A 26,424-nucleotide genomic window follows, 5' to 3' on the forward strand; every position below is an offset into this window, starting at 1 on the left:
GTATCCGATCATCAATTCGAATTAATTTCTTGTTGGCTTCAGAGTAACCATCAAATATATAATCGTTGTCGGTGCATGTATACCAGATACTCTTGTATCACCACTTACAACTTGATCTACAACACAAACTGAGGCATTTTGAGCTCCTTTTGCAATTGGATTCGAAACTTGTCCATATTCTAGACCTTCTAGATACAATCTCATGTTTTTCTTCCATTGAGCAAATTCTTCTCGGATTAAGATTAAATCTTTCGTTCCAGATCCAACATTATTAGCTACATTATCTGTAGGAACTTAATTATAATTCAGAGTTGCTATTGGATTAATTGATTAAGTTGTTATGAACAAATTGAAATTTTCACAAAGAACAAGTGAAACAAATTCGAGAATCAAAATACTTCGAAAGCAACAAATATGTGAATTAGAGCAACTCAAGAGGCTCTCATACCAATTGTTAATCCCTTAATAAAATAAAAATTACGAAATAAATAAATGATCATGGATCTAGCAAACAAAATGTGATGCTAAGTGTTGTATGGATTTATATAATCAATGGTTTGCAATAAAATTTCTCAAAAACATTTTCTCTCTTTAAAAATTAAGCTCTCAAGTTAGAAATAGACTACAAAGTTGATTTCTAAGGTCTTAAGACCATTGCCTTATATACAATGTTAGAGAAATAGTCAAGAAAGGTTTTGGAGAATTCTTTTCCATTAATTCTTACTCATCAACCATTACCACAATTGCAATACATGATAGCTAAATATTGACTACCTAGAAAACTAAGTATAGAAGTAATCTCTAATTGATTACAAAACCATTTCCAACAAAATAATATAGCATGTACATTCCTACAAAAATGTCTAATATTTAACAAACAAGTAATCTTCTACCTAACTAACTTTCTAAATTTTGCTTTTAATTTTCTAAACAACCCCAACTCAGAACACGACTTCTTCGGTTTTAGGTCGCCACTTGTGGGTTGTGATGAATCTATACCTTGCTTCAAATTCCCATTTGTGCTTTGAGATGTATCACTAAAGCTACATGCTAATGAATTATCATCCGGAACATTATTCAATAACCGCAATAACTCAACTGCAATCAACTTCCCCTGACAACTCCCATTTTTCGAAATGTGTGCCAACGATGAAATAATCCCATCAATTTGCATCAAAATTTCATGCAACTCTTCCCTTTGGTAATACAAAGAGATCAAAATATCAAGTGCATGTTCTTGTTCTTCTTCCTTTCCAACTTCAAGAAGCTCCCCAATCGACTCGATACATCTATCATTTTCAAGAAAATGAGCAGCTGCTTCATCAATGGCGCCAAGGTTCCAGAAGATTTTGATGCAAAGGCCAGACAACAAAATCTCATCCAAAAAGGGCACTAGGTCTTCAATGAATCCTAGGTATATAAGGTGGTTCCCTAAGTCGTTGTGCTTCGAAAGATTGCAAAGCACTCTTAATGCAACATTGTGGTGTTTGCTTTTCTTTGGGGTTTTTATAAGTTCTTGAAGAAATGTTAGAATCCTAGATGCCACAATTTCAGAATTGTAATGATCTTGGGAAGAGAGGATTTCTAATATTTGTAAGGCCTCTTCGGTTATTTCTAAATCCGAATCAAGAAATGTAAACAAGTCGTAGATTGCATCTTTTGGTAAAGGTGGCATGTCATTTCTGTTAAATGTCACAAAAAATACAATTAGAAGAAGTTTACAAAAAATAGTAAAAGAGTAAATTAAACCGTAATTTTAGCAACAAAAAGCTAAAGAACAAAAGGAACATAGCATCAGATTCAGGGTAAAGTTAACAAAGGGTAAATGACCATTTACCCTTACATTCATTTTTGTTCAATATTCATTATTTATAACAAGATAGAAGCATTACCTGCATACTTTCAAGAACATCAAAAGCAACTCAGCTCCATTTCTTTTAGCTCCCGAATCATTTAATCTATGAGCTTCTTTCAAAAACTTAAAAACGGGTTTTATATAACTTGTAGACATGAACCCGTGAGACCCATTTTGGTCATTTTTCAACTGGTCTTTCACATCTTCCACTGCTTTTCTCCTTGATTGCCATGGAAGTACAGAAAGCTTCACAAGGATAAACAAATTTGTCCCATTATCATTACTACGCTGAACACAATCAAATCTCTCAGATTTTTCTTGAATCTCAAAATCCGAAACACAATCCACACTATTTGTATCCGAAGATCGAAACGACACATGGTCAACTTGCAGATTTAATTCCCCTAACGAACTGTTGAAACTGGGCACTGAGCTAGAAGATGAAAGTGTACTTAATTTACGATTTTTAAAATTCACAGGTGGTTGATGTGAATCAAAAACATCCAGGTCATCATTTTGTGGATCTTCGGTTTTTTTGTTAGTGTCGCTTTGTATTTGCGATTCTTCTGGTTTGATTAATTTTCCGTATTTTCTTGCGAGATACAACAAATAGTTCAAGATTTTTCTTTTTGCAGGGTCGGAATCGGATTTTGTTAGTAGCTTTCTTATGGATCTTTTTTCAATCATGAGAGCTAATGGGGATGTGATTTGTAACCTAAAAGCTGCAAATTTGAAAGCTTTGATCTCTTCAAGATTATCGGATTTTGATGCTGCTATGTCTCGATGGAGTAAAGACAGCAAAACTTTCCCAGCTTCATCTTCAGAGGAATCCAAAGTAAATTTGACGCTTTTGATGTAATCGACAATTTGGGACATCTGAAATAACACCCAATTTGGAATTGAAGAAATTAAAACAAAAGTATTACAAGAAAAATGAGGGTTAGTGAAAGAAATCAATTTCTACCCTTTCGCAACAAACTGTCACAAAAGGTTGTTTTTTAGCGACAGAAAATAATATAAAAAACAAAATGGTCGTTAAATGATGATATAAAGAAAAACTAACCTGAGCAGCCAACGTTGGTTCCACCATGTTTTGGAGTAGACTCAAATATGACTCTAAACAATTCTGGATCCTTTCACACCTCAAAATTATTCCCTCTCCACTTATTGCCTATAAAAATTGTCATATATTTCTACAAAAGTTATTTTTTCAGTAAGACGCCACAAAAAAAGCATAAACATATATAACGTAAATCAGATACAAAGTAGCCCTATAAGGTGGGAACTAGTTGTAGCAGAGAAGAAGCTCAATCCACTTTGGATTTGAGAATCCCATACTTTGGTTGTTAACACTCGAACCCTTGTCTATTTCTGCAAATATAATTATGAAATCAAGAAATATAATTTGAGAGATATTTACCAAGTAAAGTTTACTGGATTCGGAACAGTGTCGAAGAAGCAACTTGCATTTTTGCATGTAATGATGTAATGAACACAAAAGTTGTAATCCTGACTTGCATCGTGGTCGAGCTGACTCAAGTGCTGTAAATATCTCAGCGATTTGGTCCATAATTTTTTTAACTTCCAAGCATGCAGAACGATGCACCTGTTTATACTTACCTATAAATATCTTTGTAAAGGAATATTATAACACCAAATTTGATGTTATACTATTCATTAATTCATTAATGTTGTGTTTGGTGTTAAACTTTCATGTGTAGGATTTGGTCCTTTAAATTTGAATTTATATATTTGAAGTTAATTTAAATGTGTAGATATATTTTAAATGTAATATTTTTGTTAGTTGTAATATTATGTTATATATTAAATTGATATTAAAAGACCGTATCTATTAAATTTAATCTTTATGATACAAATGTAATTTTTTTAATTAATAATGTGTTGGTTTAAATAATATAATAACTAATCAAGTTAATTATATATGAATAATAAATTTAGTTATAATTGTTTAATAATATAATTTATGAAGTTATTGTAAGCAAAAAGATGAAGACAAATTTGTAAAAATCTAATAAATAGAAGAGTATTTTCAAAAATCTATATAAATTAGAAAAAAAATCATTGGAATATTAAAGCAGCAAATGATGTAAGTAGGAGATAATCTTGAATACTAAAATTTGATATCGTGTGTAAGGAAAGGAACTGTGTAGCACAACTCTCGCAACACAAAAGTCTATATTTTTATTTTTTGCTTCAAGTAAAAAGTCAGGATTATTTGTCATTTTAGATTATTTTCACATGTTGGTATAATTGTATAAATGACAAAATTGCATTGATGGATGACTAAATGAGAGTCATTAAAAGTTTCAATGGGCTCCATAACCATTATCCCAAAAGGAAATAGCAACTCATTGTCAATTACTCAATTATTGTTTTGAATTATTTCAAGATAAACAAACCAATTAGAAACCATTTTTTTCATATATATAAAATTAGGAAACTGTAAGATGGTGTCCATTTAGGTTTTGTCACTAAGAAACACATGGTGTATTATTCTTGAAGTTGACATGTTCAACTTTTATACTAACGGGCTAAATACGAGAAAAAGTAATATATTTTTATATATTTGTTTATTATGATATTTCATTTTCAATTCTTTATATTACAACATTACAGCATCGTATATTCATTTTTCTTTATTAAAACATTATACTTTATACAATCTATCCAACTACAATATTTAACATTTAATTTTTCTTATTAAGACTATATACTTTGAAAACACTACCAAGTTACAATAGCATTAATTGGATTGTATTTAGATAGACTTTGTTATAAAATGCTTAGATTTTTAAATATACGATGTTCTACTAGAAAGAAATTACACTACGATGCTATCAACTCTTTCTTTCACTAAATTCGAATGTAAAGTATTCAATATTATTTGCAGGTTTATATTTGAGCTCATAAGGGATGTCATGAATCGAACGCTTACTTTCCATGTACTTATAGATCGATATTCCACAAGTTCAAGAGCAATACTCTCCATCTTTCAAAAAAGGTTATCCCTGATTGATCCTGAATTAAAACACAACAAGTTAAGATTAAAGAAACACAAAGATCCAGATGAAATTCAGTCCAAACTATCCAAAGTAACCAAAACCCTAAATGCATTAAACACTGCAACTCACAGAGAAGTAGAGAGCACAGTCGATCAAGTTGCTGCTAAGTTCTTCGGAGTTACTGTAAGATGGAGGAGAAAACCGGTGCAAAAACCATGGTTAGTGAACTGGAGCTCGCCATTGATTCACTGAAGAAGCTCAACGACAATCATAAGACATAAACCCACTTAGGATATCGAATGTTTTGAATGGTTTATAAGGAGAAGGAGTCAATGAAAGGAGTTCAATGGTCCCAATTTATTACGACGACGGCAATGGGTACGTCAAAGTGTGTAAAAGTAAAGCGAGGCTGCCCTTTCAACTACTACCACTACCGTGGAATCTTTCAGTAGATGAAATACTTTGATAAAAGGACCCGATTGGGAAGACCGGGTCAACCTTCCGAACGTCTTGTAGAAGTTTTACGGATTCGTTTTGATATTTTTTAACCGGTTGAGGTTCGGTTTGGAGCTTGACTTTCCTGTCCACTTCTATCTCGTCAGATTCTCCAACCTCAATAGAGACAAAGGGTTAACTGTTAGCAGTTTTTCAATAAATAGTTATCGTTTTATTTATATCAATTGTTATTTTAGAAAATAGTTTAGGACGATATCAAATTATATTTTTATTTATATTAGTTGTGAGACTCGTATAATATACCAGTTGATTAAGATAAAATGTTAGATACGAATAAATGGGAATAAATGGGAAGTTTATTTGAATTTCAAATTTAAAATAAGTAAAAAGAGTAAATTACACGAATGGTCCCTATGGTTTAGGGTAAGTTGCGCGTTTGGTCCCTAACTTATTTTTTTAACTCGGAAGGTCCTTACTGTTTGTTTTTGTTACACGTTTCGTCCCTCTCTTACCTAAAGAAACTATTTTTCCTTTAATTTTTTAAAATATTTAAATAAACACACCCCAACCCCCCTCACCTTACCTTACATATCCCACTATTTTTTCCTATTTAAATAATAGTATTTTTAAGTAAGACAGAGACCAATCGCGTAACAAAAACAAACAGTAGGGACCAAGCGCGTAACAAAAATAAACAGTAGACACTTTCCGAGTTAAAAAAAATAAGTTAAGGACCAAGCACACAAATTACCCCAAACCATAGGGATCATTTGTGTAATTTACTCAAGTAAAAATTATGAGAAAAAAATTTAAAAAAAAAAACATGTGTCTCAAGAGCCAGAAATGAAAAATCTGCCAAAAGCTTCAAAGGACATGTATCTCAAGAAGGAAGATACCCAACCGGTCACCAACCCGACCACCCTATCAAAGAAGGAAGAGTTGATGACCTTACAGGACAAGTACAAAAAAAGGGTCGGTTGGACGCTTATGGACATTAAGGGTATAAGTCCAGTATGGTTCCCATGCAAAAAGAAAGTCAAGTATAAGATAAGCGTTCCATTGAAGGAAGCAGCGAGAAAGTTGATGTATTTGAGAGCCCCGCATACTTAGATTGATGCGCATTCAGGGGCCAAGTAGAGCCAACGACTTAAAACAAGTGCCGCTAACCGGGAGGTAACCCGGAGGTATTTTTGTCCTTCTTTTAAAACTTTTTAGTCTTTGGTAATTTCATTTGTTTTATATCCCAAATGGTTTTAAACTTGTTTATTTATACCTACAAAATGAATCTTGGGCTCCAAAAATATTTCACGGATAGCTTGGGGAGGATGAAGAGGAGGTTCTCGCCACAATTGCATGGCTCCAAGAACGATTTGGTAAATTTTTTCCATATCTTTAGTCGCTCATATTTTGCTTAAAAATTCAATTGGTATGCATTTCTGACTATTGTGGACCCATTCCCAACCCGACTACCATCCTCCACCAACCCCCGATAATTAGATGGCTATACCTCTCTCTAAGCATTGAATACGATGCTACATTTTAAGCTTGGGGAGGGGCATCCATCCATGCATAAGTCCCGTTGCATGTAGGTTGAATGTAATTTTGTACATATTGCATTAATTTTTATTTTCTTGTTCATTTTTCTGCATAGAAAATTTTTCAAAAGCCAAAAAGATTTTCTTCCTAATTTTTATTATTTTCTTTGCATTTTGTTTGCATCTAAATTTTTGCATTGCATTCATTGCATTTAAAAAAAAATGATCCAATCCCAAGCAACTGAATCTTTTCAAAACAGTTGAGCTGGTAAGTGAGTCGTGTGCCTTGAGATTGGCTTGCTCTTTTTATTGAAAAATCTCAAAGCAAGCTAATCGCATACGAACACACCTCCCGAAGCTACTCGTGCAAAACATAAAGTGAGAAGATTGTCAACATTGGAGCATAACATCAGGTATGAGTCAATTCTTTAGGACGTATGACTGGTTTTATGAGTAGTAAATGCTCAATTGAACTCAAAATGCGAAATTCAAAAATTCATATAAAGAATACAAAATTTCGGTGTCCGGAGCCTTCCAGTGCTCTAAAAAGTCTTTTCTACTCATTCCCTTTTCTATACCCTGCTTGGGGGCATAGTTTCCAACTATCCCTACGAGTGTTTGCATGTTAACTTCAGTCCCCCGAAAAATGTGTAGAAGCCCCTCACGGTAATAGACCATGAGATGTCCCACAATAGAGAAGTCAAGGACCAAAGTATAAAGAAATAGGCCAAACAAATAAATTAACTAGAGTGTTATGTGTCATCTTAGTTAGTGAATATGTCTTAATTAAAAAAAATAAAAATAAATAATAATAAAAAAAATAAATAATAATAATAATAATAATTGTTATTAAGTTAATCTGTGACCTTTGGGACTCGAACAAGTAAGCTCTGAGGGGTGTTTTACACCTAATCGCCTAAAGCTAAATTGTTTGGGACTGATTGGGTTGAAAGTTCGCTACACAGGTTCCATAGAAAGTCATGAACTTAATAATAGCAAATAAAGCTAATATGTGGCCTTTGAGGTTCGGTCAAGTAAACTTGAGGGATCTCTTTAAATCTAGCACACTAAGGTCATTTCATTTGGATGTGTTGGTTGGAAGCCCGTTATATGGATTTCAAAGAAAGTCATGAGCTTTATTTGTAGGAAAATGTAATTAGGAAGTTTATATATATATATATATATATATATATATATGTGTGTGTGTGTGTGTGTATGTGTTTATATCTTTATTGAATAATATATCTAGAAAAAATATTTGGCTGCCAAAAGATTCCCTTGGAGTTGAATTTGAACTTATGACATTGGGACTGAATGTTAATTACTTTGACTGGAGTAAATAGTTTGAAATTTGAAACCAATCTGGCTAAATATTAGGGAATTTTTAGAAAAGATTTTTCAGAATAAGAGTGTTGTTGACCAACAAACAGTTGGAATTGGGCATTGATATATTTTGTGAAACAAAGATGATTGAGCATGTTTTGTCACATACAATTTTACGAGAGTAAGACAATAATTTGTTCCATGAATTGACTTGTTGATATTGAGAGGGAACAAGTGTTGTGATCTTTGATTCTGTTGAATTGCATTAGGGAGTGGTTAAGTCTTGTTTCTATTGTTATATAATATTTTGAGACTAAAGCTAAGTTGACTTAAGACACGACAAGTACATTCTCAACTATGGTACAAAATCAGGGTTTGTTATGACTTTGATTTTCTTTTCTTCTCTTTTGTTTTTTTTTATTTTCTCCAGTTTAAATTTTTCTTGTTCTTTGTTGAGGATAAGAAAGGTTCAAGCTTGGGGAGATTTGTTAGGTGCATTTCATGCACCCATTTTGTAGCTTTATTCCATAAAAGTGCATTGCATTTATGTTTAAACTCATGCATTTTGCATGTTTTTCGGGATTTTTCATGAGGCAATTTCATTCACACATTTTTGTGATATTTCAGGGACTTTTGGAGGTAGGATATTGTTGCAGGAGGTAAATAAGAGTTGCGAACAAAAATTCGGGACTTGCAGAGCACCGAGGAGCGAGATATCAAAGAAATCAAGATTTTGGCTTTACAGATGTTTACACGGCCGTGTAAATGGAAGTCTTGCGTTTACACACCCGTGTAAACGTAGATTTCTGCGCAGTGTATTTTTGCGTTTACGCGGGCGCGTAAACGACAATGTTAATTTACGTGGGCCGTGTAAACGTAAATGCGGGTTTTAAAGCAGTTTTCACCATTCTTAAAGGGGGAACCGATTTTTTTAAAAGGAAGGGTCAACTTTTGGAGGATAGAAAGCGATTTTCTTGAGGATTTTGAAGTTGATTAACACTTGGGAAAATTTGATTTCATTTTGTAAGAACTTTAATTTCATTTTCTAGATTTGTGATCTTGTTCTAGCCATAAGTGGCTAGAACCCTAGTTTCTCCAACTTCATGTCTTGACTTCTTAGTTGTGATTTCAATCATGTGATTTGATGTTTGCTTCTAATTCCTACCTAGTGAGTTTGGCTTTGTTTCAATTGAATGTTTGATTCTAATTGTGATTCTTATTGGCCATTTGAATTAGGGTTAGGTCATTCAAGTTATCTAATTGCAAAATCCGTAATTGTTTTGTGAATTGGACTAAGTAACAAACACTAAAATGATTTCCATTGAATGAATTTAGTGTAAATTTTATTCACATACTCTTACACTCCCAAGCTTGTGAGGAGTATTGGGTGTTGTTGGGAACATTCACATAAATCTTATTGCAACCTTTTGATTTCTATCTAAGAGCTTGTTTAGACTTAAATTAGAAGGTTAGGCTATTTTTAAAGAGCTTGTTTTGAATTTGACAACTTGGTGAATGAGAAGTGTTAGAACTTGTTAACACTTTTAAGTACCAACTTAGGTGGAACACATAACACATAAATCCTGTCCGAGCCACGAAGGCATCAAACATACTAACTACTGCATCGAACCTAAGTCCGGAAACTAACTGCTAGCTAAACAGGACGACACTGTGGCCTTAGATCCGTTCCTACTGGAAGGAAACTCACCTCGAAATGTTGACTGTTGAAAACTCGAGTGAAAGATCCCCGACTGCTGTCCCGGCTGCTCTCCGGCTATCATGACAAGTCAAACACTAAATCAAAAGGGGAATCTTTTGATGGGTAAAATGACCATTTTACCCCTGCTATGGCATGGGTCACAATATAGCCCAAACCCTCAATTCCTTCCAAGTTCATCCATGGCCCCACTATAGGCCCACTAATGGCCTAGTTTGCTACATTGGGCCCAACCCCATTATTGGGCCTTACCTTAAGCCCAAAACATATACTTGGCCCATAAACACTGACTCCTGATGGCCAACTAAGGCCCAAAGACCTATAGTCCAAAACACAGCCCACACCGAGGCCCAACAGCTCAAGGCCCAAATCTAGCAACGTACGCGGGGCGTACTCCTAGGTACGCTGAGCGTACTGGCTGATGGCTTGTACGCCGTGCGTACCTCCTTGTACGCCCAACCTACAGCCTCATTAAGTCAACTTTCTAATAAGTTCTTAATACACCGATTCAGAAGCTACAAACTCAAATCCAAGCCTTATTCCATGTATTAAGCGATAAAGTCACTGACTTGGTGACTTTATATGGCCCAAACCAACCCAAACTCTCAAAACACTCTTCTACTTCCATAAAGGGGACTAGATCTCATGCATGGACTTAATAGGACCACAAAGGTTGGAACTTTACTACTTCTAGGACTCATATGACTCTAAGGGAGGCAACCCTGGTCTTAGAAACGAGCTTAAGTCATAAAGTCCCAATCTTGGGACCAAAAGGTCCATAAACTTGTACTAAGGAGATCTAAGAGGTTAATCATCAAGTTCAAGACTTTTTACCTTGCAAAGGTCCGAAATGAAGCACTTATCCCAGATCTACAAGCTCTAGCTTCAAAGGTTCCTCCTTGCCAACCTTCTTCTCTTTGCTTGCAAGCTTTAATCCACCAAAATGGGTTCTCCAAGGTCAAGATCTCATAAAATGAAGGTAGGGACGTTCTAGGGTTTCTTCTGAGGTCAGGGAGGCTCATATGGGGGCTAGGGTTGGAACCATAATTTCCTTTATATAGTGCTCAATCCGAAATTAGGGTTAAATAACTTTTAGCGTACGTGGGGCGTACCTCCTGGTACGCCGAGCGTACGCCTTGGACATCTGCGACCAAGCTGCCCCATTACGTTGGGCGTAACCCAGCTTACGCTGGGCGTACCCACGTGTGTTCCAAACATGCATGCAGGGCCTCCCATGCAAACTTTTCTCTATAAGGGCCATTCTCGCCAAATCTTCAAAGTGTCATAACTCCTTCATTCTAGATCCGTTTCTGATGAGCTTTATATCCACAGAAAGGTGGAGAGAAATCCTACGCTTCTAACAACATAACCCGACCCAAAAACTTCTCGAATAATAACTCCAAATTTAATAAAGGACTAAAACGCCCCTCACCTTGGCCTCTGAAATTCCATAAACGAATATTTTAGAACAGGGCGTTACAACTCTCACCCACTTAAACTAGACTTCGTCCTCGAAGTCCGCTACGACCAATTATGTCACGACACCTTGCCTGGTGACTGTAACCCTTTTGTCCATCACTCCAGCCACTCTCAGTGTTGGTTACTACTGCTGGTATATACTAAATGCTTCTTATTTCCATAACTTAGTGCTGAGCACCCGTCCCAACGAATGGATCAGATAATCCTTCGAGTGAAAGATTCATCCCTGCAACGGTTAAGACTCATACGAGAGCTGCGCAACAAGGTCAAACCCTCCCTTGTGAGATTATCCAACCCTACTGTGAGAGGCGAAGCACCCTCTGTCAACTTGCTGCCTCTTACCATACTTCCCTTATCGTTACTACCACTGACTGAAAATTCTGCTGCCCCCTCATCCGCCTACCGGATGCACTGAGACCTCCCTGGTTAAACCAATCTGCCGTTATCTGGGTTACCGGACTCCCACCGGTCACTACGCCCATCGCAACCTCCTAGTCGCTTCGAGCGGCTTCTGAAGGTACTTCGACTATCTGTAACTGTTCTACCCTCTCTACCATTAATACTGAACCGATGCTGCTGGAACCAACCTGGTTATCTCTCATCTGACTACTCAACTTCCAATAACTCGAGCCTTCCATCCTGAAAGAAAGGCTACCTGCCTAATTATCCTTGCAGATCACTTATACTTGGCAGATGATTCAACTGATCCTGCTGTGAGAGACTTTCCATTTCCAAATCAACCAACTATACTGTCAGCACTTGCATTCCAACACGAATACTAATACTGGCAATCACACTGCAACTACCCAAAACACTGAACTGCTTGCCATACTGAACTGCCTGAAACACTGAATTGCCTGAACACTGAACTGACTGAAACACTAAACTGACTGAGGCACTAAACTAAATGAAACACTGAACTGGCTGAAGCACTGAACTGGCTGAAACACTGATCTGGCAGAAGCACTGAACTGGCTGAAACACTGATCTGCACGAAATACTAAACTGCCTGAAATGCTGAACTGACTGAAGCACTGAACTGCTATATGGCTGCTTCCCAAAATATCTCAAGACCTTCCTGGTCTCAAATCATTTGTCGGTTATCTGCAACATCGAGTTCCAATTCAACTGTGGAGTCAAAGGACTCCTCACTTAGTCGCTCCCACGACTTGTGAACGAAATCTTTCTCTGGAACTAGTTTCCAATAGTTATCCTGTCACTGTGGCTCTAACAACCTCCCGATCCACTGATCAGGTCCAATCGTCACATCCTGACATCATCAATTCCACGACTAACAACATGATGGCTCCCAGACTAACGGTAGCCCTTAACATACACGAACCCAAACGGTCCACTACTACCCTAATCTCATAACTATGGTGACGATCCGACTATCGAATCGCCGACTTAACCATAACTGGATCATTTGGGAAATCCGAAATCTAACCCGTGGATTCCCATATCTTCACTGCTACACCCGAACTGGTGGGTACTACTGTTTCCCTCCCCCCGCGTCCAAACAACGCGCTCATGCTATTTACTAACCTGATGAATGCTACGACTACATCTGCAGACTTACAACACTATACTACTATCTGACTGCTAGTGAATGCTACGGTACCCCCGCATACTTACAACACTACACTACTATCTGACTGCTAGTGAATGGTACAGCTACCCCCGCAGACTTACAACACTACTACTACTATCTAACTGCTAGTGAATGCTACAGCTACCCCCGCAGACTTACAACACTACTACTACTATCTAACTGCTAGTGAATGCTACGGCTACCCCCGCAAACTTACAACACTACTACTATCTGACTGCTAGTGAATGCTACGGCTACCCCCGCAGACTTACAACACTACTGCTACTGAATGCTACGGCTACCTCCGCAGACTTACAACACTACTACTATCCGACTGCTAGTGAATACTACGACTACCCCCGCAGACTTACAAAACTGCTACTACTATCCGAGGACATCCTGACTATCCCTAGTCCTGCTAGGGATTCCTCATCCTGATTTCTCAAAACCAGCCCTCAGTCATCGAATACTGCATCAACCTCGATATCTTATATCTTTGATATACTTAGCGTTTCGTCGAGGAATTCTTCGGCTTGGTTCCCAAACCAACCGTCTACTAATCCGGCTACATGAAACTATTTTTGGGAAGTTTCCAAACTCCCAACTCTTGAATCTACACAACCCTGCATTCTGTCTTTGCCACTGGCTACTAACACGAAAGCATCTCTTGCTAACCGTTCTCAAGATCCTCATTTCGACTCACTAAATTCCTTCAGGCGGTCCTACAATCCTGGATTCCCAACCAGCTACTAACCATCACGATTACATGAACTAACTGTCGGGAAGTTCCTCAAACTCCCAATCCTGAACTCCTCAATCCATCAATCGTTGTGCTACTATCTTTTCTTCTCAGAGGCCGCGTACTCATTCTGGGTCAACGTGCTCTTATCCTTGTATACTTAGAGGGTTCTCCCCCACTTGGATCCGGCTAACTCCTTACTGCTCACTAGTCGAAAGGATTCCGCAACCTTCCTCCCATTAAAAGGGCGATTTGCTGCCCGCCAACGTTTATCTCTGCTGGCGCTCCAGCTAGCTTTTACCAGATCCGAACCATTCTTGCTAACTAACCGAGCACCCTTCAATCCTTAACTGTACTTGTTTTAATGACTACATCCCGAGAGCCTGCGGTTAGGGTGAACATCTCTAACCCACTTCCTTACCGACCACTAGCTACTCCACTAGAAGCTCTGGATTGTCACTACTGAGAATATAACTGATCATTACCTGACTAACACCTTCCGCAAGTAGTGAGGCACTACTGAATCTTACACATACATGCTACAATTACTATATCCGAAGTAACCTGATCTAGAGGGGATGACCTCCAATTTCCATTCAATTCCAAGGTATGCAGATGGCATAAAACTCCGTCACAAGCAGGTAATATAATACCCCAATACATATGCTTATTGACATCAATGCAGCAACATAACAATAATATCATTAATAATAATTGACAGGGAGGTAAAAGATACATACTTCCATCACTCTGCGCTGCTCGAATCCTTGTTGAAATCAACCGAAAAACTCGGCTCCGAGCCGTGGGCGCCCTTGCCCGGCCCCGACAACCGCTAGCGGTACTTGAAGTCACAGGGGCAGGAGCTATCGCCTGCTCTGCTGTATACAAACTCGGATAGTGGGCCTTTTTGTGGCCCTTCCGACTGCAATGGAAACATATCGGGTCAAGTTCCTGGGCGATGGTAACAGTACAATCTCTGCTAAAATGGCCCATCCGGCCGCACTTGAAACATCTAGCATCGCCACCACTTCTACGCCTGCATGCACCCTTGTGCTCCCTACCACACTTCCCGCATCGACTACGGATCTAATAGTCCATCGATCTCAGATCCGACCCCTTGGGCCTCTTGCCCGAACCTGTGGCTACCTGAGTCTCATCCGATTTCCTCTTCCTTTCCGACTCCCTGCCCGTCTCTCGCTCCTGTGTTACCTTGTCGACCCCATCCATCGTCTGAATAACCGATGTCCGATCCTGGAGCTTCGCGGTCAACCTATCAGTGACCCTCATGACAATGTCGGGCAGCTCCTCGCGAATGGCTCGCAAAACCTCCCTGACTATCCAATCGTGTAGAGGTCTCTCCTGGAGACAGGGTGCCCCACTCACTCCTGTCCCCTGATGATAAGAGCTAAAAATGGGAACTCCCTCCCTGATGGATCCCTGAACTCCATAAGCATTGGGCTCTATACGAGCCCCAATCTATTTTGAAACTATCCCGACCCTAAAGGCCTCCAAATGACTGTCCATAAGCTCCGCGATGGTCTCTCTAACCGAACCAAAAATCACTGGAGTCTGATCAATGATGTTGCGCATGATCTTTGCGGAAATGAAATCCCTCATCTGATCATCAAGCTGCCCGACTCCAATGCCCGAGTTAGATCCCTCCCCGGTACCTGAACTGCTAACTGGTAACTCGCGCAATGTCACCATGCTGGAAATATAAAAATTCCTGATCAATTTAGACACCGCTTCTGAGGGATCTCTCACACACTCTAAAAGTTCCCTGGTCTTGTCTCGGTCCCTCTTGATTCGAGTACGGATCCTCTGCTTTCAGTAGTACGGGCCCATACTACCTTCCACATCTATCCGTACTTTCCTCAAGAGTTACCTCAACTCCACCAAGTCACTCTCCTGCTATTGATCTCTGCTACTACCTTCCTAGGCTTTCCCTAGGGAACCTCTGACTCCACCCAAACCAGTCCTCAACTGCTAAAGGCCTCCTTGTAATGCCAATTAGCCACCACGTGAATACCATCACATGCAATGACGCTCGGATACTCCTTCGAGTAAAAGTCTCGTCCTTACAATGGTTAGACTCGAACGAGAGCTGCGCAGTAGGGCCAAATCCAGCACTCTGTGATTATTCAACCCTGATCACATGTGATGTGACGTATTCACCTAATGGCTAACTCCCATCACTCAGAGTCCCACAAAGCACAAAGCAAGCAGCATTCAGATAAAGCAAACATACTCATGCAAAACTATTCTCATAACAAGAAACTGTACTAGCATACACTGCTAAGTTCATACTATTAGGCATAACCTACACAGGCTATCCTACTACTGTCTACTCAATACTAGCATGCCATTCTTATTAAGCTGAAACACCTAAAGCAGGCACATAAGGCATCCTCCTAGATCCTTAGTCCTATACTAGCATGCTGTTCTACTGAAACTGAAACTGAAACTAGAACTAAAACTGAAACTGAAATTGATGATCGTAAACCTGTATGGGTAATTTGGGAGTACTTACTTGAGCTCGGCTGATTGCATGCACCACACTCTTTTTCTCTTTTCAAGTTATTTTCTTTCTAAATATTCCTTTCGCTTTTTCTAAAACTCTTTTCTTTTCTCATCTCCTTTTACCAAAATTCTTTTAAAAAATGTTCTTCTTTTGAAAACCTTTTTATCGCTCCCTTAGTTTGAGTCCAGACACACTCTCAAGTGTGTCTGAATCCCTCAAACCAAGGCTCTGATACCAACTTGTAACGACCCAAAAATCACGACTAAAAATTTCTTTTAAAACATTACTAAAATCATATTTATAAAAACTGTATCATAAGTCATAACATAATTTTTTGAGTATTAATTCAAAACATAATCTCATTATCTGAGTCAAACATTCCCAGGCTAACTGAATATGGTGTGTGCACTGCAACCTCTCCGAGCTCCTCTTTTGAAAACTGAGTACCATAAACCAAAAACTGAAACCGTAAGCACGAAGCTTAGTGAGCTCCCCTAAACTACCACATACAATACAATAACATATAAAGCACATATTGGGCCTTGCCCACTACATCGGACCGAGGTCCGGGCTAACTGGGGCCTTGCCCCCTGCATCGGACCGAAGTCCGGAAACTGACTAGGACCTTGTCCCCTGCATCGCACCGAAGTCCGGACTAACTGGGACCTTGTCCCCAGCATCAGACCGAAGTCCGGACTAACTGGGACCTTGTCCCCTGCATCGGATCGAAGTCCGGACTAACTGGGATCTTGTCCCCTGCATCGGACTGAAGTCCGTACTAATTGAACATAGCATAACATAAACATATCAACTAGTATGAACACACATATACTGCATACTGCATCGGGCCGCAGCCCGGAACACGTAACACATAAATCCTATCCAAGCCACGAAGGCATCAAACATACTAACTACTGCATCGGACCTAAGTCCGGAAACTAACTGCTACCTAAGTCCAGCACGAGTACCTGTCTACTAGTTTCTTGAGAATACGAGTTATTTTGAAAGAGTTGATCAACAATTAAGTTGGTGAGTTCATAAGGTTTTAGTGATGTAAGTAAGTTGTAGAAAGTTGTAGTAAGTTGTTAGTTCTATTTAGAAAAGTTTGCCAGTTCCTCCAGAAAATCCTATATTTCCTGCTTTGATGAAAGATAAGTAAAAATGACTCAACAATCCTTTCTATGAGTACTAAATGGATACAAGTTATATAAAACTCAGCGTAAAGAAACAATCAATTGTGTGTATCTGCCCTAAGTCCACAAACAAACAAGGAACAGGAGGTGAGGCAGATGGAACTCATCCTATTGGTTGTTAGATCATTGTTGTATATAACCCTGGTGTATTCACTTGGTACTCACGGAGTTAACTGTAATAGTTCCTTTATATGTGATGAAAAGATTCTTTAAGAAAACCCTTATTTCTTATAATAAAATAGTCACCACAATGGTTCCTTCTATAATCACTTAGTTTATACTAGCTATATATAATCTAATATCAAACAGATAGTTAATTGTGTGAATGTGCCCTAAGCCCACAACCAAACAAGGAACAGGGAATAAGGCGGAAGGCACACATCCAAGTACCTATCGGGTATTAATTATATATAACCCTGATGTATAAACTAAGGTATTATAGAGTTAACCACCTAAGGTCCTTTAAGTAATGCTGGTTTAATAAAATGGATTAAACCCTTTACTGATAAATTTCTAGTTTTGTATACCAAAAGTTATGATTCGTAAAGTATGTTTTGTACTAGAAAAATGTGCATTGAATTAGTGTCCTATGACCTGAACCATACCTGGTACCCCTTATGATGACATAATGTATACGAAACATATACATAATTAAGATCGAGTGGATAATAGGCTTGGTGTATTCGCTCTAAGCCCACAACCAAACAAGGAACATGAAATGAAGCGGAAAGCACACATCCTATTACCTGCCAGATCTGATTAGTATATATCCCTGATGTATACACTAAGGAATCATAAGGTTAGCATTATAGGCCCCCTATTAATTGAATGTTCATGTTACGAAGAAGTTATGTATGTTATTTATTATCGTTGGGTATTTTTCTAGATGTATCCTTTATAAATAACTTAGGTTTGATATAAATATCCCCTCGTGTTTTCTAACCCTGATACGTGTAATCGTACGGGCATTAACGCAAACCCGGAAAGATATATTATTAAGTTTTATCACCTCGTGCCTGCTAACCGTGGCATGTGAAATCGTACTAGTGTTAACGCAAACCTGGAAAGATATATTATTATGTTTTATCACCTCGCGCCTGCTAACCCTGGTATGTGAAATCGTACTGGGGTTAACGCAAACCTTGAAAGATATATTATTATGTTTTATCACCTTGTGCCTGCTAACCCTGGTACGTGACATCGTACTGGTGTTAACGCAAACCCGGAAAGATATATTAACATGTTTTTCCCGATACTTATTATAGTATATTCCTCCCTGTACTTGTTATAGTATGTTTATCTTTGTACTTTTTATAGTGTGTTCCTCTCTGTACTAGTTATTGTATGACTGAACCTCTAAACTATACCTATTATAACATACTAGTATGTTTAACTGAACTGATAATGACTTGAGGGCAAAATCATTATATATACTAAGTTATGATTGTACTTTAAAACGGAGTTTTGTAAAATATGAAGTAACATAACTTTAAAAGAGTGTTTGAAATGTTTTGATAACTTATAAAGACATAAGCAATGTTTTGAAAGATGTTTATAACAAACATTTACACAATCATCATTGTGTTCAACTTGTATTCCCCCATTAAAAACATTTAAAACAGTTAAAAGATTCATTATAGGGGTATGAACTCACCTGATGTGGGCGATTCAAACGAATATGCGCGTAAGGATGAGAAGTTCCACGGATGAAGTCCCGAGACACAAATGGATCCTAATGACATATATTGGTACATATATGTATATAATTAGTGTATAATACAACTAATCATGAAGGAAACAACCTAAGGGACTAAAGGACATGAGCATGAAGTGTTGAATCACATGTGATTCATCAAAGGAAAGTGGAATGGCACTACCATGAGTTTACGACCATGGGGTTTACGACCAAGGGAGTTTACGGCCGTAAACTCATGGTCAAGCATGCATATGCATGTGTTTTAAGATCCTACAACATCCATTAAGGGTTCAAGGTCTAAGGCTTGGTTTTTAGAAAAGTCTAAGGTCCAAACATGCAACAACATGGAGTTTACGGCCGTAAACTCCTGGGAATCATCCACAAATCGTTTGATCTAGGTATTAAGGCTAATGATTCTAATAGATAGCATGGGTATGGAAGGGACACTCACGATTTAGGAGCCTTAGAAGGTTTTTTCGGCTACCAAGAACATGTGTGTGTTCTTGTTGTTATTGGTGAAAGTTGAAGATTATGAAGATCTAGAAGAAAAGGATGTTTTCATGGATGAAATCAAAGAGTGATTCATGATTAAGAAGGATAACAAAAACTAGGGTGAAGAACACTTATGTTTTTGAAGATCTAGGATGAAGAACTTGATGATACTTGAGAGGATTTAAAGGGATTTCGGACAAGGAAGGAAAGGATGAGAAGAATGAAGTGCCGTTATATATATATTGGGAGAGTTTACGGCCCTGGTTGAGTATACGGCCGTAAACTCCATGTTTACGGCCATAAACTCCACATGATGGAGTTTAGGGCTTTAATGTTGTATAATGAATCTAACAGGTACTTCCTAACACTCATTCCTTAAATGTACTATGCTTAAAACACTCAAACAGACTCTAAACAGTGCTAAATGATAGCAGGAGCGAGTCTGACTTAAGGTTGATTGACTTTACAAGGCAAAAATTTTCAGGTTGTCACATGTGTTAAATGCAATGAGAATATGACATTTGAGAAAAATGGTTTTTATTTATTAGGATATATTTTAGTTAGTTTCTTTTCTTTTACACCATTTACTAGTGAGTTTTTAATTTTTGTTCAAAAAATAACTTGATTAGTAATAACTTGTATTGTCAGTTTTATCTACCCAAATTGTGACAACCCGAAATTTCCATTCTGTACAAACTATATCACTTCAATAGAAGTTATAGCAGTCACATTTAATTTTCAGACTTTTTAGTGTAAGTTTGAGTAATTCAGGGTTTACACTTCAGGAAATATCAGGAGAGTGGGTACACTAGGGTTTTGTGCAACACTGTTATTCCAACACTCTATTATATTAGAGGTCATTTCAGGAATAAAAATATTTTCTGCCAAAAATATCTCAGGACTATAAATAGAATTCTGAACCAAATTCATTCATTATTCGCATTTCCAACTAGAGAAAAGCCATTTTCTCTCTCACGGATCTTCGGGTTTTTATACCAAAACGTGAGTAACTCTTTCTAGTAGTGTTAGAAAGCTTTATATGTAGTTATAGCATGATTTAGAAGGCTAAATCACTAGATTTAGGAGTTTACTCCCCAAGGTGTTCTTGGGTGGTAAACTCCCGAAACAAAGCCGAGACCGACCCTTGTGTTATGCTACTGCCTTAGAATCATTTATATGTGTATTAGGGACATGAAATCAAGCAAAGATCACCCAAGTTTGGGAGTTTACGGCCCAAGAATATCTTAGGCCGTAAACTCCAAATTCAAACCCAAAATGGTACTTTTAAGGCTCCTAAAGCCTTAGACAATTACCTAGATTTGTTCCCATTAAATCAAGGGCTTTAACCACATAAAAATCACCTTGAAAAGTGAGTTTACGGCCATGACATGGTTCATGGGCCGTAAACTCATTAAAGGGGCACCAAAGTGTGCGTAATGCCTTCATATGCTTTAGGTAAAAGTCTAGAACCTATCCTTCATATGCAAGAGACTTGAAAACAACAAAAACACCATTCCAAGGGTGTTTACGGCCGTAAACTCCAAAGGAAATGGCCTTGGGGCCATAAACTCCTCTAAGGAGTGTTTCTAGGCCTTAAACCCTTCCATGAATTTAACCACCAAGTTGGAATAATTCTAGGAATCATTTGGAACTTCAAAACACACAATACACCCATGGTTGGGAGTTTACGGCCGTAAACTCAAGAGTTTACAACCGTAAACTCCAAGTGTGATGGTATATGGGGAGTAAACTCATATATGGGGTCCTTTGGAACCCTAAACACAAGTGCCTTGTCCCACAATAGCTTAGATGCAATCCTAAGGGCTTAAAACACTTATATAAAGTGTTTATTATGCCTAGGATGTCTTAACATTATCAATTAGTGATTTGAGACTAATTGAGTGCATATATGTGTGATTATATGTTCATTACGATCGTAGTGTGTGTACAAGTCCTCGCTTGACACCTAGCAATCCTATACCGTCCGGTTCATCCGAATCACCATCTACAGGTGAGTTGATACCCCTAATCAATGTTTTAAATGATTTTAAATGCTTAAATGGGGGGATACAAGTAGAAACAAACATGTTATTAAATCATTGATATGTATTTTATAACTATGTTTGTCATTTAACAGATTTCACATACTACAAAATGTGATGCATGAAATGGTTTTAAATCTTAAAAATAATTTATTATCAAATGTTTTACTTTTGAAATGTCTAATTAAAATGACATCAAGTCATTGTTAATTATTGTTCAAAACCCATAAGATGTCTTACAAAACCATTTTACATTCTTGAACTAAACTATGCATATACACTTATATTCTTATATATGTATTGGTGTTATAGTTTACATCTTTCATTTAGTTTTTCACACCCTTGAGTAGTAAGAGTGTATAAACCTACTCGAACAACTAATTACCATTCAGTAAATTATCATAGGGATAATTTGAAGATATAAAACATTATTCCTGTTACAAGGAATCACACAAGAGTCAGTTCATTCATGAGTCTATACTAGTACATTACCTGATACATGAGTACATACACAGATGCTTACCTGATACATGAATATGTTTACATATACTTACCTGTTACATGAACACACATACATGAATACCATACAGGAACACTTTTACATAGGTGCATTATTCTGTATTCACTTACCTGGATACTTGTACTTAGAACTACGAGGATGATTTATTAGTACTTCTGTGTAAATTATCTTTCCTATCCCGGTTCAATGGGATATCTCGGCGGGACTTACCATTCTGAACCCCACTGATTAGCACCAGTGGTCGATGACCATCTACGGAGGTCTAAGGTTACTACTTATACTAGGTAGATCGATAACCGGGGCTAACCCCTCCACCCACCTGCTGCTGCTACAGAGGACAAGTGGACAATCTTCGATTGTTCATAAGGTTATACTTTTCGCTTATTGCGATGTTGTGTTACTCCTAGTACCCAGCGATGACACTTGCATTATTACTTTTTCTGGACAATCTTCGGATGTTCATTAGGTTACATATTTCGCTTAAAGCGATGTTGTGTTAGTCATAGTACCCAGTGACAACACCTACATTAGTACATTTTCCTGTTTACTTTATTTTGTGATACTTTCACATAAACGATGAGTTAGACTAAGTACTTTCGTACTAAACAATTCAAGGAAAAACTGTCATTTACTTACAAAACATTCGGGTCTTGGTAGAAGACTACATCTCAAACTGATAGAAAATAAGGGATTTTCTAGGGTTTTCATACTTACATCAACATTTTCATTTAAAGGTTTACATGGCCTTCATAACAGATTTTCATAAGCAAGGAAATGACACTTAATTACTTATGAATTCACCAGCTTTAAACCTGATACTCTCTTTCAAAATAACTTGTATTCTCAGGTCAACAGTAGACAGGTACGATGGCCAGGTTTTGAGAAGACGGAGCAGACAAGTCTCATCTTTTATTTTGATTGTATATTTTTGGTTTCTTATTACAATGAAAGAACACACATGTATTAAAACTCTACTTATAATGCAATGGATGATGTTGTTGCTTGTTTATTATATTACACTATTGTGATACTGTACATGACGTCCTCCACACCTGAACGTTTCCTCCGTTCGTGGTTTTGGGGTGTGACACAAATGGCGTGCAAATATTATGTGGCTCATTGCACGGACCATTACATGGAATACAATCGACTTACACCCAAACACATAAACCCCCAACCTACTATGGCCGATTAGAGTTTAATCACACTTAATCTTAACTCGTTTTCTTATTCCATAAAATTAATACATATATCGAGGAAACATGTGGTGCAATACTATTTTTTTAGGGATATAAACTCTTTTAGTTTTATATTTGATGATTATACCCTTTTTTATCTCATAATTATCTAGTATATATATATATATATATATATATATATTCTAATTATGGTTAATTTGAAAACTAGATATGTGAGCAGAGTAATGATTAGTTAAAGTGTATATCCCTATATATGACCAACATTACTTATAGGTACTATGTTATCATAGGAAATTGACCACTATAAAATTTAGGTAATATCTCTTCCTTGATTATAGGGCCTCATAACTCTTAGGCATAATATCATAGCTTAAAACTAGGTATAGTATCTATAGCTACAACATCATAAGGTTTCATGTTTTATATAACGATTAATATTTATAGATATAAATATATTTTGAGAAAGCAGTTTGATAAGCATATATTCCTCCCCCATCCCCCCTAAAACTTTTAAAATAGCTAAATGGGGTCTTGAACTCACCCTAGTCATGTGAGACCATTGGTGTAGGCTTGAATCAGGCTCGGGCCTCTAGGATCGCCTAGGACGGCTACCACTTTGAGAGATGTAGAGAGAGATGTGTAGAATGTTGTGCCGAAATGATCTGTATTGCCTTCTATTTATAGGCATGGAATTTGGGTGTGCGCAACTCAAATATCTGTACACATCGTGCATGATCATTGTGGCTCCATCCAAAGAAGGCCACATGCCACTACCCCAATTAGCCATGTCACTCGCAATCTGCTCAAATCTGGTGTTTGGTGCGCGATGGGCATAGTCGTGCACCTCGCTTCGTGCACCTCGCGCGCACGAAATGATTTTCTAAAAATCATAATTTCTTCGTGCAAGTTCCGATCTAAGCCCTAGTTATATCTATGTCATGATCTCATGGAGTACAACAACTCTCCTTTAGGTTGATTTAGCTAGTTTTAACTTTGATTTTTGTGCCTAACGGGGGTAAAAATAAATAATTTTACAAAAATCATATCTCTCTCATACGAATCTTGTTTTACTCATTGTTTGCCCTAATTTTTTTTATCTTCAGGAGTACCAAACATCTCCTTTTTGCACTTTTAGTCAAAACTCAACCATCTCTAACTACTGTTTTGACGTAATTAATTTTAGCTACTTGGTTGATTTTTATTTTTATAAAATCCATGCTCTTTCCTTTGGAGTCAGATTTTTACGAACTTATATCTTTGGGATCACATTAACGAGTACTTACTAAGTATGTTAACGAACTTAGAAGACGATACAACTTTTTGGATGCTTATTTTCGAGCCTAACAATTGTTTTAACAATAAATGTAATGACACATTTGAATTTTATTATCTCAAAATAAAATATTACAATATTAAGTTATTACATCTATTTTTCCTACTCTCTCCTAAAGGTGATCAGTGATGAAATCCTATCAGTTGTCACATTCTCCACCTATTTAGGAAATTTCATCCTGAAATTTTATCTTTTCGTCGGGCTTCCTTCAAACAAGTGAGGGTACTTGTCCTTCATTTGGTCCTCTCATTACCATGTGTACTCTGGTCCTCGCTTAGAGTTCAGTCGTACCTTGACAATGGGAATCTGACTCTGCTTGTGTCATTTGACCTCTCTGTCCAGGATATCGACTGACTCTTCGATGGAGTTTAGTTCAGGTTAAATCTGAATTTCATCAAGTGGGATGATAAGCTTATCGTCAGAAAGGCACTTTTTAAGATTAGACACATGGAAGACGTCATGCACGTTATTAAGCTCTTAGGGTAACTTAGTCGATAGGCAACTAGACCTATCCTGTCAAGGATTTTGATTGGTCCTATGTACCTTGGATTTAGTTTACCCTGCTTCCGAACCTTATAACTCCTTTACAAAGAGATACATTGAGCATCACCCTATCTCCGACTTGGAACTATAGGGGTTTTGTGCCTTACGTCGACATATCACTTCTAACGGTCACATGCTGCCTTCATGCTTTCTCGTATCTGCACTATCTTTTCAATCGTTTCGTGGATAATCTATAAGCCTGTTCGTAGGGTATGTCTTACAAATTTATTGGCCAGTTAGGTATTGCCAACTTCTATCCAACAAATAGGAGATCAACGTTTTCGGTCGTATAGTACTTCGAACGACGCTTCTTTAATGCTCGTGTGATAGCTATATGAGAACTCAACCAGAGGAAGGTAAGTATCCCATGAAGTTATGAAATCTATCACAGATGCTCTGAGCATGTATTATAGCGTTTCGATGGTCCTTTCACTTTGGCCATCAGTTTGAGGATGGTACGTTGTACTCATATCCAGGAAAGTATCAAGGGAATTTTGCAAACTTTCCTAGAAGAGAGAGGTAAATCTAATATCTCTTTCAGAGATAATAGAAGAGGGTACCCAATGTAATCTGACGATCTCTCTAACGTACATCCTGGTCAACATCTCCATCTTATCCGTCTCTTTTCTTGGTATGAAGTGAGCAAACTTGGTTAATCTATCGACAATTACCCAAATAGTGTCATAACCAACAGTAGTCTTTGGCAATTTGGTAACAAAGTCCATTGCGATCTGCTCCCACTTCCACTCAGGAATCTTTGGTTGCTGCAACAATCCTGAGGGTTGTTGATGTTTTGCCTTGACCTTGGAACATGTTAGACATTTACTTAGATAGGTCGCAATCTAATCCTTCATGTTTGGCCACCAATAAAGAGCTTTTAGGTCCAGATACATCTTGTTTGCTCCAGGATTGATGAAGTATCTAGTCCTATGGGCCTCATTTAGAGCTATCTCTTTGACTTCTCTAAATTTCGGAACTCATATTCGGTTCATTAAATATCTCGTTCTATCATCCTTAATATTTAGTTATCTTTCCATTCCTCCGAGGCCTTCTTCTTTAATGTTTTCTTCCATTAAAGTCTCGATTTGAGCACTTCTAATATGTGATATTATGTTAGACTAAATAGTTATCGTAAGTGCTTTGACTCTACGAGGTTTAACTTGTTCT

The 26,424-nt window shown here is 37.6% G+C and overlaps 1 protein-coding gene across 1 annotated transcript; it reads right to left on the reverse strand.

Moving 5' to 3' along the window:
* Positions 1-787: 787 nt before the first annotated feature.
* Positions 788-5,311, reverse strand: LOC145103308 (U-box domain-containing protein 5-like). The gene is made up of 6 exons (XM_079040866.1): positions 5,008-5,311; positions 4,812-4,894; positions 3,276-3,461; positions 2,919-3,026; positions 1,893-2,731; positions 788-1,682 (listed from the first exon to the last, which is right to left on the reverse strand). The coding sequence occupies exons 2-6, from the start codon at positions 4,863-4,865 to the stop codon at positions 890-892; spliced, it is 1,980 nt and encodes a 659-aa protein (XP_078896992.1). The 5' UTR covers positions 4,866-4,894; positions 5,008-5,311; the 3' UTR covers positions 788-889.
* Between the last annotated feature and the right edge of the window lie 21,113 nt (positions 5,312-26,424).

This window comes from Lactuca serriola, chromosome 4 (assembly GCF_051521515.1).
Source record: "Lactuca serriola cultivar US96UC23 chromosome 4, Lser_US96UC23_V15, whole genome shotgun sequence".
In the NCBI taxonomy this organism is placed as follows: Eukaryota; Viridiplantae; Streptophyta; class Magnoliopsida; order Asterales; family Asteraceae; genus Lactuca; species Lactuca serriola.

Excerpts from the sequence above, each read along its gene's own strand:
- LOC145103308 (XM_079040866.1), bottom strand. The coding sequence starts at position 4,865 with ATGGAGAGTATTGCTCTTGAACTTGTGGAATATCGATCTATAAGTACA. Across the intron at positions 2,732-2,918 it reads AACCAACGTTGGCTGCTCAG|ATGTCCCAAATTGTCGATTA; the intron begins GTTAGTTTTTCT and ends GTGTTATTTCAG. Across the intron at positions 1,683-1,892 it reads ATGTTCTTGAAAGTATGCAG|AAATGACATGCCACCTTTAC; the intron begins GTAATGCTTCTA and ends GACATTTAACAG.